Source organism: Echiichthys vipera (assembly GCF_963691815.1).
Source record: "Echiichthys vipera genome assembly, chromosome: 1".
Taxonomy (NCBI): Eukaryota; Metazoa; Chordata; class Actinopteri; order Perciformes; family Trachinidae; genus Echiichthys; species Echiichthys vipera.
The window spans coordinates 30687068-30700198 of NC_139826.1; the positions used below are offsets into that span (position 1 = coordinate 30687068).

At 38.7% G+C, this 13131-nt stretch overlaps 1 protein-coding gene across 1 annotated transcript; it reads right to left on the reverse strand.

Moving 5' to 3' along the window:
• Window positions 1–2224: 2224 nt before the first annotated feature.
• rs1a (retinoschisin 1a) lies at window positions 2225–8895 on the reverse strand (the record flags this gene model as incomplete). Its single annotated transcript, XM_083921008.1, has 6 exons — window positions 8832–8895; window positions 8413–8438; window positions 8011–8134; window positions 3874–4015; window positions 3002–3197; window positions 2225–2377 (listed from the first exon to the last, which is right to left on the reverse strand). Exons 1-6 carry the CDS (start codon window positions 8884–8886, stop codon window positions 2225–2227), a joined length of 696 nt encoding a protein of 231 aa, XP_083777134.1. The 5' UTR covers window positions 8887–8895.
• Window positions 8896–13131: the final 4236 nt, after the last annotated feature.

Here is a 13131-nt window from a genome sequence, read left to right on the forward strand (position 1 = left end):
TATAAAACAAAACACTATTAGTGGCCTGGGCAAAATATACAGCATCATTTTCTTTCAAGTCTTCTGTTTATCCTTCCTTCTCTCCTCTTTCTCTGTGGTTTTAAAAGCTTAAAGTGAAGCAGCTTTTTTTATCACAGAAGGAGGGAGCAAAGGAAAGAAGGACGGATGCATTTGTGCCAAATTCAAGACATCTGTGGACTAAAAAGAGTAGATTTGGAGAATATCACGTTTCGTTTCTCATCTGTCGGAAGGATGAAAATACACAAGAAAAAAAAAATCAACTGAACCCAATTGACTACGCGGCTGATTGAAAGCAATAAGATTCAGAGAGGGACTGGGGATGCAGATTGTACCCACTAAATCAGCGGTTAGTTAAATTGGAGCCAAATATAGCACGGAGAAGTATTTCTGTGATTAAAGCAAAGAGAAGTGTCCACATATGATATCAAAACATCGCTCTGCAATACATTTTTTATTTCCAATTTGTCCTTGAACATGACCCAGGGCAGGTGAAACTGTGTATTAATGAAAACCCTGATTGCTAATGATTGTAAGTGAGTGCTGACGTGGGTTTGTCTTTATCCTTGATGGGACAGAGTGATGACAAAGCTTGCCTTGCCAGTGACCCGAAGCCTTATATTAGCTTACTGACGCAACACTTCAGATGGAAAAGGAGGCTTCAACCCCCAGCAAGTCACGTACAATGACAACTGAGATGAGAAGATTTTTTTTGTTCACAAATATGAATGTGTTTCCTAAAACATCCGTTCTTATTTTTTCTTTTTCATTAAGCTGTTTCCCACTTCTTACAGGGTGTAAATAGAAATAATAGAGTGTATCTATACTGACCATTCTACTTTAAAAATGATAGGGTCTCATAATAAAAGCCAACTGTACATTTTTGAACGGCTCGCACGTTTGTTTTCGTAGCACAAACAGACACGACGACACGACAACAGACATGATACAAGTATTGATTTAATCAAGGGAATAGATTAAAGATACAATAATAACAATATCCCCAAAGCACCATGGAAAACTGAATTGAAATGTTACAGAAAGATAATAATTATCAGGAGTTAAGCACAATACAAAACCACATCTGAACATTAGTGAATTTCCCATTTCTCAATCTGTGTACAACACTGAGGAGTGACATCTGTAGAAATGTGTCTGAGGTAAAAAAAAAAAAAAAAAAAAGGTTACAAACAAAAAAGAGAAGTTTAAACAAGAAAGTCTACAATTATTCCACAATTTATCGTATTATTAACAAATCCCACTAAAAGACCAAAATCATCACATTTTAGTCATTTTCTCACTCCTGTCTGAAGAACATTTGTTCATTTTTTTTATTAGTTTGTTTGTTTTATAAAGGGGCTCACAACTATATACTTTTAAAGAGTGATTTCCTAAAACAGCTGCACGTTGTAGTTTTAAGCACTTGCATTGGTTGACACCTGGTTTCTGTTGAGACTGAACCATCGTGGCTTTAAAGCAGCGGGATCGTCTTTGTGTTACTGACTCAAAATAAACTTCAGTCACACATATGCAGGAACATGTCACACATATGCAACACTATGGCTGACTGGTGTGTTTTTAATAGTTTTTTGGGATAATAAAAATAATAGACTGCCTTTGATCAAACAAATTATACTTATTGGTTGGCTCAGTTATTTGTTTTGGTCTTTTTATGGGATTTGTTGTTAGTTAGAAACATCACCAGCTTTATCTTTTTAAGGGAAATAAGCAGAGACTGACTGAGAGGTCCCTGTTTACTGTTAAATATCAGGAGGAACAGACCGAATTTCACAGGGCACAAATGATTTGGAAGAGCGTGTCTCAGACCGTTGGATACGACCTCCATAGCAACGCTGCCTTTCCCTCTCCATGCCTAATTATGGCTTTGAATTTATGCCATTTCATTGCAAAAGGAACAATCTATTGAGAACTCACCAAATTAAAGCCCCCAGTGTGAGACTGGTTAAACAAACAATGGAGAGTGGAGTGAATGAAAGCTCATTGAGCATATCAAACATTTCAATTAAATCACACACAGTCAAACTGTTTTGTTAATATTTTAAAAACAGAATGTTTTCGTCTTCAACTCGTGGTTTTGTACATGTAGCTGGATGGGGCCCGAATCTGTGGATGTGGTAATAACAGACTCTACGGTTTAGGTATGAAGTTTTGGGACAAGGCCTCGGGGACAGCAGGGAGGAAAGGTTCAGGTGCATTTGTTCATGCAGAGCAGCAGCTCCAGGCGCAGAGCGATGCGTGTATGCCATCCGAGGGGGAGGATGCGGATGTAGCGCGCCACGATGGGCGGCCGCAGGAGGTTCTGCACCGACGATGAGCGGTCAGAGTTTCCGTAAAACACCTGAGGGAGACAGAGAGGAGCAAAAGGTCAGGAAAGACTGACATTAATACTAATAAAAAATGACTCCACCACTGTTTACATTTACACACTTTACTTCTTATCATATGAATAATAAATTGTAATGTGGGACTGATTTACAATTAGTTGTTAAATCTTAGTTTGCCATAAAATAGTGAAAAATTCCAAGGTCAAGGTAACATTTTTATTGTTTCTTTTGGCAGAACAACAGGCTAAAACCAAAAGCAGATTTGATTTATGATGATGTGAAGTAAAGGAAAGCAGTTTATTGGAACCAGCAAATGATTTTGCATGATAAATGACTTAAACTACTATCGTTTATAAAATAGTTGATGGCTTATTTGTTGTCAATAAACATCTGTACAAGAGAGTATTGTGGGTAAAACATTAAAAATAAAAGACATTGACCAGTAGCATATATTCAAAATCTAGCTTACTAACTAACAAACTAAAAACATGTTAGAATACCAGTATACAATATACATGTGTTTGAAATGTGTATTTTTGTAATTAATTATGACATCCCCATCCCCATTATGTCAAAATAAGATGAACCATCAAGCTTCATGTTTTGTTTGAGTCACACACACTCTGGGTTCAACTAACCCTGTTGTTTCCAGTCTGGTCTTTGTAATAGATCCAGTTGAGGGTCTCGTCGGTACGGTACTGAACGCTGTACTTGGTGATCCACTCCTCAGCGTCACAGCGGCCCTGAGTGAGGATCCCTGACACCACCAACACCTCCTTCAGGTCGATCTGCACCCACTGACTGCTGTCCTGGAACTTAGACAGCCAGGCACACCTGAGGAGAAACACAGCATATTTACAACACACACACGGTTTAGTTTAACCTGCCTATATTTTCTTGATGCACAACTAGGAATCTAAAACTAAGCAACTAAATCAAATTCAGACATTCATTTTATTATTTACTCCTGTGCTTTTCCTGGTGCCACGCTAAAATATCTAAAAAAAAACGACCTGTTGTTTTGGTTGTGAAAATAGTTTCCAGGAAATATCCAGGCCGATGTTATGTGGTTACATAATACTGGAGGAACTAAAACAACAGAAACAGATCAGAGTATTCATCCCTGAGCTGCTCCTCACAGTCAGCAGTTTCATTTAGTGTCTATTCTTGCATTTCCTGTCTTATTTTTAGCTCAGTGTTTTTAAGTAAAAGCATATTGGCGTGTCATTCTCACCAAATGCATCTTACATAATGAGAGATGGATTACATCTCCCTCTTCGACTGAATGTTTTCTCACACTGTTCCTCACAGATGGCAAGTGCCCAGACATATTTATAGGGTTAGAACAGTCGACCATCTCTGGTAAAAACATTTTGTAGGTTAAAATTCAAACAAACATAGCATTTGGCAAAATAGGCATTCACTGCTAGAGATTAAAATACATTCAGCTACATAATTATGCATTTATTTGTTCATTTTTTGAGGACAGAAAAGTCCTGTTTGTACTTACCCAAAGCCCTGAGTGTTGAGCCGGGCCTTGCTCGGGAGCCACGAGGAGAACCAGCCGGTGTACTGGTCCTGGTTGGAGCAGGTGATCTGGTCTGGACTCACTGATCCGGCCTCGAAGCCCAGTGGCTTGTGGTATGGACACTCTGCAGGAGGATCAGAAAACAAAGCACCAATGGTTTTGGACTTTGGTAACCGACTTGAATGGACTTTACTATGAGAGGAGCTGGTACAGGGGCCAGTTGGTAAGTCTTTCAAAACACTCTTTTAATAAACTCCGGGTTCTCCAACTACGTTGTTGGTGCTTCGTTTTATGTGTAGGGACTCTTATCATGCTGCTGCAGAGGTTTGGTGTTATTTTGAGCAGTATTGGTGGTTAAAAAAGACATTTTAATACGTTCACCGTACTGCCCGAGCTGTTAGTGTCAGTGATAGCCACGTCTGGCTGTTAGCGACTCTCCAGGATTTTTCTCCGTTAATAGTTGTTTCACAAAAAGAAAAACTCTCGATGGTGTATTTGATTAATGTAAGTGCCGAAAAAGACCATGGGACGATTTTGCGCCAGAATTATACTTCAACTCTGTAGTACATACTGTTGCTCTCAGGAAACAGAATATATTGCCCACCAATGTTTTTTTATCTTATCATCTCATCTTCATCCGCTTATCCGGGGTCGGGTCGCGGGGGCAGCAGCTTTAGCAGGGGACCCCAAACTTCCCTTTCCCGGGCCACATTAACCAGCTCTAACTGGGGGATCCTGAGGCGTTCAAAGGCCAGTGTGGAGATATAATCTCTCCACCTAGTCCTGGGTCTTCCCAGAGGCCTCCTCCCAGCTGGACGTGCCTGGAACACCTCCCTAGGGAGGCGCCCAGGGGGCATCCTTACTAGATGCCCGAACCACCTCAACTGGCTCCTTTCAACGCTAAGGAGCAGCGGCTCTACTCCGAGTTCCTCAAGGATGGCTGAACTTCTCACCCTATCTCTAAGGGATACTCCAGCCGCCCTCCTGAGAAAACCCATTTCGGCTGCTTGTACCCGCGACCTCGTTCTTTCGGTCATGACCCAGCTTTCATGACCATAGGTGAGGGTAGGAACGAAGATAGGAAGTGTTTTGAAATGTTTTTTTATACATATTTATATTCATATTTTATTCCTATTACAATGAGGTGCAGGTCTAAGTGGAAGCTATGTTTAAATAGAGACAACTTGACGATGAAAATATGTGTACATGTGTATGAACTTCTAAAAGACACACATTTGATATGTTTTTTTGGGGGGGCGGGGATCATATGTACATAAAATAAAGTTTTCTTTCCTTTGTTCTATAGGGGAAAGGTTGTGCAGTTAGTCATCAAAGCACTATAGCACAGCATTGTGCTCAATGAAGGACTTGCAATGTGATATAAAAAGAAAGTCTCGGTTAAAGTTTTTTAGGAACATATCCACTGAAATTTACATGGACGCAGGGAAATTTAGGGTCATACAAATACAAAGACTTCACCCCCAGAATCAGGTTTGAAAGGCAGAAAAATACTAATGTACCCCCACTCTCTTCCTCCTGAAATAATATAATATAATCTGTTGAATAATCTACATCATACAGTATAAGAATACATTTCAAACAACAGATGAAGTTTTCTTTTTTAATGCATAACCACAGTGTGTACAGTAGAGGGTTCATTTAAATTTATTTTGTTATTCCAGTTAATAATAATAATAATAATAATAATAATAATAATAATAATAATTATGTTTGAGAGACCCCCCTGGCTACGTGGATTTCAAGGTCGCCACCCTGACAGACGAGAACACAAACATGTCTGCCAAGGCTAAGCGGTGAAACACTGAAATGTGCAAATGATCATCACTATAAGCCTTTGTAGACGCTTAATTCTCCATCTCTCCATCCTCTCCTCTCTCTCTCTCTCTCCGTCCTCACGCCCCAGAGCCCCCGCCGTTAGCAGACCCAGTGTGACCCATATCCTGTCCTAAAAGCCTGCAGTTTAATTCTCCACAGTCAGAGATCAGCCATGTCCATTAGGGCGGCAGGTGGACAGATGGCCATGTTCTACTCTCCACAGCTTTAGCTCCGTGTTGCTCCCATGTTTTGATCTGTCAATCTGCCCTCTCACTTCCACCAAAAACACACAGGAGTTAAGTGTTTTTGTTGACTTCAGTTAATGCACATTTTTAATACATGAATGGGAGAGATGAGTTTCCCTCACTTAAAGTTTCAAAGATGACATCAGCTGTGGATCCGATGAGCAGAAAAACTGCTTTTGTTTACTACTGGTTTAAGCCTATCTGGCACAGGGTCACATCCTGTCTAATCCCAGTATTACAACGCATACAGCAGCAGCAGCAGCGCCTGTGTGAGTCAGGAGATAAGTGTTTACATAACAGTAATGACTCTATAGTCCTCCCTAATGTATTTCAAGAGGAGAATAAAACATATTCAGATGGCTGAATTACTGGGGGTAAAAAGAAAAACGATAGAGGTGGAATGAAGTCTCAGGCCGCGCAGGAAAGTCTGTCTCGCTCATCATTTACCATCAACGGGTCAATGTCGAGGTAAATACTAGTTTCTGTGATTGTGCTATCGGCACAGTCTATTCGAGACCCATAATCTGAGCATCATGTTCAGAGATAATTAATATCTGCTGAACTTCTTTCTCCTCTCCGTCACCCGTTGCCAGGTGATTTGTGGCTCAGTTGACACTGATTCACTGAGGGAAACCCTTCCACTGTACACCACCTCGCCTCTCTCCTCTCTTCAAGCCTGACATGATTCCAGTCTGATCTTTATGTCTCAGGCCCAATGAGGATGCCATCTGTCTTCTTGTGTGTGTGTTTGTTTGTTTGTTTGTTTGTTTGTTTGTTTGTTTGTTTGTTTGTTTCGCTCAGAAACAGGTTTACAGATTTCACAGGGATTTGGTGGAGAGTTAAACCCCAGTGAAAAGTCCTTAAAGGGATCCGGAAGAATGGATATTTCCATCTGCTGATGAATATGCTGTGATATGATCCATACCAGCCACTAATGGATTATTTTGTAGGCTGCTCTTTCCAATCTAAAAAAATCAGTAATTTAGAAGACTGTGTGGCTCTCTTGTTTCTCTTCATGGCTCCATCTGCATCATCTTCTCTGAGGATGTCCAGTGGAGCATGTCGACCCTGTGGCGTTAAATCTGGAGTCTAATGCACTCATGCATGTACGTGAACCTATAGAGATTCTAGTCTCTATCACACACACACACATTAACACTCTCCATCCATCTGCACATAGATTTATTTATTTATTAATTATTCGTTAATTATTTATTTAAATGATTTTTCAAATGTCCCTAATTTGGTGGATGCAGCCTCTGAAATGTGACTGTGATTTACTGAAGAGCTTTGACTTGAGTGAGTGCTGCCTGCTTTATTTCAAATAGACGCTGAAGACCCACTTTTTTACAACTGCTTTTTTCTGTTTTATTATGCATTTGAATGTTTATTTTGTTTTTACTACATATTCCGTGCTTTTGCCTGCTTTCTTTAATCGCTCGCTTGCTTTTGAATTATTTATCAATTGTTTCTCGTTGTATTCTGTATTTATTTGTATAGCACTTTGAATTGTCCCATATAAATACATTCGGCTTGCCATTTGCCCAGGGGTATAGTAGATTTATTTGGATTTTATAAAATATGATTAATCCATGAATAGAGAAAACATCTGTCAAATTAATTGATGATAAGAAATAATCAGGATTTGCACATATACTACGTTGTATATTGGATTTCCAGCAGGTGGAATAGTCAAACAAACCATTCTTGATTCTTGTCCACCTCCACTCCCTCAGTCAGCTCACATCTTTGCAAGTTCATTATCTGAATCTTACACTGACATACTACAGTATTAATAGTTTAATGATTCAATTTCATCATCTAATCAACAATACACGTCACTTAGTTAGTAGGTCATGGAAACCTGTGCTCAGTGTGCCGTAAAGTGCATGTGAATGGACAAAATATCAGTTCGACACTTTAATGCACTAAATAAAAAATAGAAAAACATGCATTTTTTCCACTAACATGACAAGTTTCTGGCACAAAAAAACAGTATTTTCCTTTCAGGGAGAGGACTATATATGATGGTTGTTACCTGGCATGCAGTCCACTCCTCGCACCATGGCGCTGGTCCCAATGGTGGAAAACTCAGTCGGGGATTCTCCTCCTTCACAATCACATTTGCAAGACCTGCTGGTCCACGCCTCGGACACTCCCGCCTCGTACAAACACACACAAACAACATTTAATGGATGCAATCCAAAGGAGTGTCACCACAAATACCAAAAATATGAAAAACACCATCTAATAATAAAAAAAGAATTTCATGGATGCTTGAAAAGACAACGCTGCAGTAAAGAGACTGAAGCTTCAAATGTGTCAAAATCATTTGACATTGACCAATGTCAACTGGAGACAGAGTGCTTTAAACGAAGAAAAACTCTGAACTGCATTTACTGGAAACCCTCTCTGACATTTGTCTGAGGTTTCTTCTCACCTCTTGAGCGTGAATGCTGATGAACACTGTTCAGGCAGATGGACAGAAAGCAAAGAGGAGAAAAAACAGACTGTTAAGACACAGTAGTCACTATATAGCAAAGACAATCTGTGCATTAATCTGTCAATTTAACCACATAAAAATAGGTGAATAAACACAACACAAGACACAGAGAATCAATGAAGTTTTCCACAGAAGAAGAAGAAGCTGGATGATCACTGAGGAAATCTGATTTATTTGTCAACTTCTCAGTGATATATCAGTTTGACTTCAGAGTTTCAGAGGTTTTCTTCAACAAATGGTCCAGTTTGAGGTGACTTAACTCCTACAAAGATTTCTGACAAATCTAAATCACACACATTAAGTGTTCACAACTCAGCAGCAGCACAAAGTGAAGAATGTAAAGACTGAAATCGTACCGTTAGCTCCCAGAAGAAGCGAGGCCAGCAGGAAACGCTGCACGTACAGAGCCATCTTCCAACCTGCTCCAAACCAGACTTCACCGACTGCTGACTGAGCAACCGAGACCAGCAGAGAAAGAGAGGCTGGATTACAATAATCCACAGGACACTAATGGCCTCACCTAATACCATCCTTATCTGACAAAGCCCCTCCTACAGCTGTTCACCCACCACGACCACCGTACATCCTGGATATCACTGCACAGCTACAGGGGTCAAGTCAAAAATCCTGCAGAAAAATGTTTGTTCGGGTGTGTGTGTGTGTGTGTGTGTGTGTGTGTGTGTGTGTGTGTGTGTGTGTGTGTGTGTGTGTGTGTGTGTGTGTGAGAGATAGAGAGAGAAAGAGAGCGAGACTGAGAGAGAGCTAGAGGATGGTGATGGCTTACGCTGGGCCTTGCGATCCATATGATTGACCGCGAAGGTCGACTTTGGTGTGACTGTATCTCTCTCGTCGTGTGTTTATTTTATGTGCCTTTTGCATTATCATGTTAATTTAATACGTAATAAAATACCATAATTATATAAATGTATAAAGTAATACAATCTAATTTAAATGATTAAATTCAAGACAGAAGACCCCAACTGAAAATGCTTTTACTATTTAAATATATATACAGTAACTGAAACTTCTGCCATAGATACAGTATGTTTAAAGTCATTTGGAAACACTTAAGTTGATATATCAAGTGTAAATGTCTCCTCAAATTTCTACATATGTTTATTTAAAAAGGGAGAATATCAGTTAATATCAATATTAGTATCAGGCTCTGTAATCCAGCATTGTTGTTACGCCAAATAATTGAATTATTGTATTGTCACATGATGATTAGAAACCATTAAAACAAATAAAAGTGTAGGTCTACTTTAGTACAGATCATCCCTATTTATGTTCCCAGGGTCCTGTGTCACTGTTGGAGTTTGATAAGGGCTAGCTTTACAGTTTTCATGCAGTTGGAATCATATATATATATATATATATATATATATATATATATATATATATATATATATACCTGTATAATCTACATATATATCTATGGTTTGAATGATACAAATCTGTTCGGCCATAGTGGAGATATCAGTTTTAATGCTTATTGTGTTCCATGTCTTTGAGCTTGACACGATGTACGAATACTAAAAGTGTGACATGAATATGGCAACTTGAGAACCCTTTGTTTAAATGCAGAGACTTTTCTTATCTTCTTGAAGATTTACAACTGATTATGATGTTTACTGGTTTTTGTGGTTGTTCACATTTTATTGTCATTGTTAGTGGAAATAATATAAAGTTGAAAATTATTCATAAAAAAACTATTATTATAAAATATATCGAACTGGGGAAGGACACTGGAAACATAGATACACTCCCACTATAATCTGCGCTCCCCTCTACGTCCAAGTAAATCTACAACTTTTCACAGCTGAAAGTTTCAAAAATATCCTTTAAAATGAGCCCAAACATCTTCAAAAATAAATCCAACTTTGCTTTTCTTTGAGTTTATTTGTCTGGTGGTGAGTTTTTTGAAAGAGAATCACTCCAGAAAAACTAGATACATTTCTCTGTAAGATGCAATCGTGATCAGGATAATGATAAGGTTAAACAGTAATCTGTGTGCTGTAGATCAGGCCAAAGAGTCTGAACTCACACTGAGGGTTTCAAAGCCTGCTGGGTGAAAGTAATTAAGCCTAATTAAGCAAAGCTGTCTTCAATTTGTGTTCATTAAAACGTCCTTTTCCCTCTTCTCTAGCCAGCTCTCATTCTTGGTGGCCTTTTGCAAAAGCTGCTGTAAATCTCCTCAACTGATTTGTGTGTTTTTCGACAAAACTGACACCGCAAAAATGAAGGCTCCTGTCAGAACAACTCGCAGGATCCCTCCACAAACGAAGAAGAGGGTTCGGGCTCATGCCACTCTCGTCTACAGAGCTCATAAAGAGGTTAGAACCAACAGAAAAAGAAGTAACTTGCACAAACATGTGGTGTTTAACACTTGACGACATTCTCTTCATCTCTTCTGCAGGTCAGACCGGATGGGATGAGGAGTCCAGACCTCTTGACCAGTCGGCTCAGTTTCCCCAAACCGGTCCTGCTCAGACTGGTGAGCTCGGAGGCGTCCCGCCTGTCGAAAACCAACAGACTCAAAGTGATCACTCTGCAGGAGATCAGTGCTGCTGTGACACTTGTACAACAGAGGATTCATACGAGAGCTGCTGCATGAAGAGTTTTAAGAGTGTGTATTTTAACTTTATCATTAAAGAGTTTTAATTTTTAATCTCTCGTCTTCATGCAGGTTTTGCAGTTAGTAAGTAAAATAACAGTATTACTAGCCAATATCAGTAAGTATTTATGGAAGATTACTAATTCAAGTTGTATCCTCGATGTCCAGATTTGACAGGGTGCAGGGATGTGCTCGTTGTTTTAGATGCAAATTCTTGATACGGTAACTCTCTGAATAACCTTCAGTTGTAAACAGAGTTCAGAGTGAAGATGTTTGTTGAGTGCGCTGCGTCTTTAGTTTGGGGTTGTGAAGTTTCATGAGGCTGTGATTATCCTAGAGGTCACAACCGTTCATTTTATACAGTGAACGCAACGTTTAAAAACCCATAGAGACCCATTTTCGTATCTCTTGAGGTCAAGGGACCCTTTTTAGAGGAGGGCCATGCCAGTTTTTCCATCACCAAAATTGACCATAACATTAGATTATTTAACCCATTCGCCAACAAACAAGCACGATGTGGTTGAGGCCAATAGACTCCTTAGCTTAGATTGGGTACCCTGTGGGTCTCTGTCAGTGTGGGCAATAGAAACATCTCTGTATGTTACATGTTGGACTCTTTGTTCTCAGAAAGCTTGTTTTTTTGGGGGGGCTAAAATGCTTCAGTTGGACACTTCTTATCTGGCTACTTTCATCGTTTTAGACAAATGATAAATTGAGGTAGAAGGTGAATTCCAGTAACATCCGCTCTGCGTTCAGAACAAGCTACAGCGAAAAAAATTAACAAAGAGAGGACGCAGGTTTTAACATGAGCAAAGGTAGCCCCGCTGTTTGCTTTAAATGTACATTTCAGCGTCGTCTGCTAACATCTGTCCTCACTTACTGTGAAATTGTTCTGTCTCTCTTGAATCTCAGCCTCTAATTTGACATCTGAGGTTCTCCAGTAGTTGAGAAAATTTTAAAATTCACAATATAGGCTACTTAAGTACTTTGACTACACATGTGAATGTTGACTTTGAAAAGAATATTTGGGTGTATGGCTGTGAGTTTAAATAACACTAAAGGTCTAACCAACCCTCTAGCAACCATTAAAAGGAAAATACTTATTTTGGGTTAAAACAAATAACCTGTTAGAATTGGACTGGGGGTGGAGCCAGAGTAAAGGTCATTGAGAATGCATTATTCATCCTGATGATCATGATATAAACTTTTATGGCTGGTAGTTTTCGTCACATTGTGTCAAGAACCAAAAGGTAAACCAGCATCCTTCTCGTGAAGCATTAAAAAAAATCACAATTTTGCTGGACGCCCAGGGCACAGAAGTCATTATTCACAAATGAAATAAGTCATAATGGAAATTTTCCGGGGAATATTTCAGATGTATTTCAACCCTTTATTGTCTTTACTTTAAGATAAAAAAAGGTTTTACTTCCTTTGGTCAATAATAACAACAATGATTATGTTTTAAATATAGGCCCTAAATCATGGTATATGAAAAACAGACCATGAACTGTTATAATGCTAGTGATGTGTTAGTAAACCACCATATTTATTACTGTGTTGAATTAGTATTACCAGTACTAGTATTATTTCCACATATTTATTTTTAATATTTACATTGCAGCATCTTGCATCTAAGAAATTGTGAGAAATTATTCACTTTCTTCATCACATACAATGGAGTTACTGTATATTAACAGTGAAAATATGTAATTCTTTATCTTATAGAAATGCAGGTTTACCATCTTAAAATCACTACATTTATCATAAAATGACAATTTAACTGTGTATTTAGATGGTAAAAACTTCATACTCATGAAATTATTTCAGCATAATTCTATATAATGGAATAACATCAAACCGACCATATTAATAATGAATAATAAGAAGTTTTGTTATTTTGTAAGAACATTTTAATTACATTGGGTTTACCATAAAAGGACAAATCACATGGTTGGTAGAGCAAGTTTTAGACGATTATTTGGCCCTTAAATACATATATGTATGTATACTATATATTATATGTTCAGTAAGACCTGAAACTA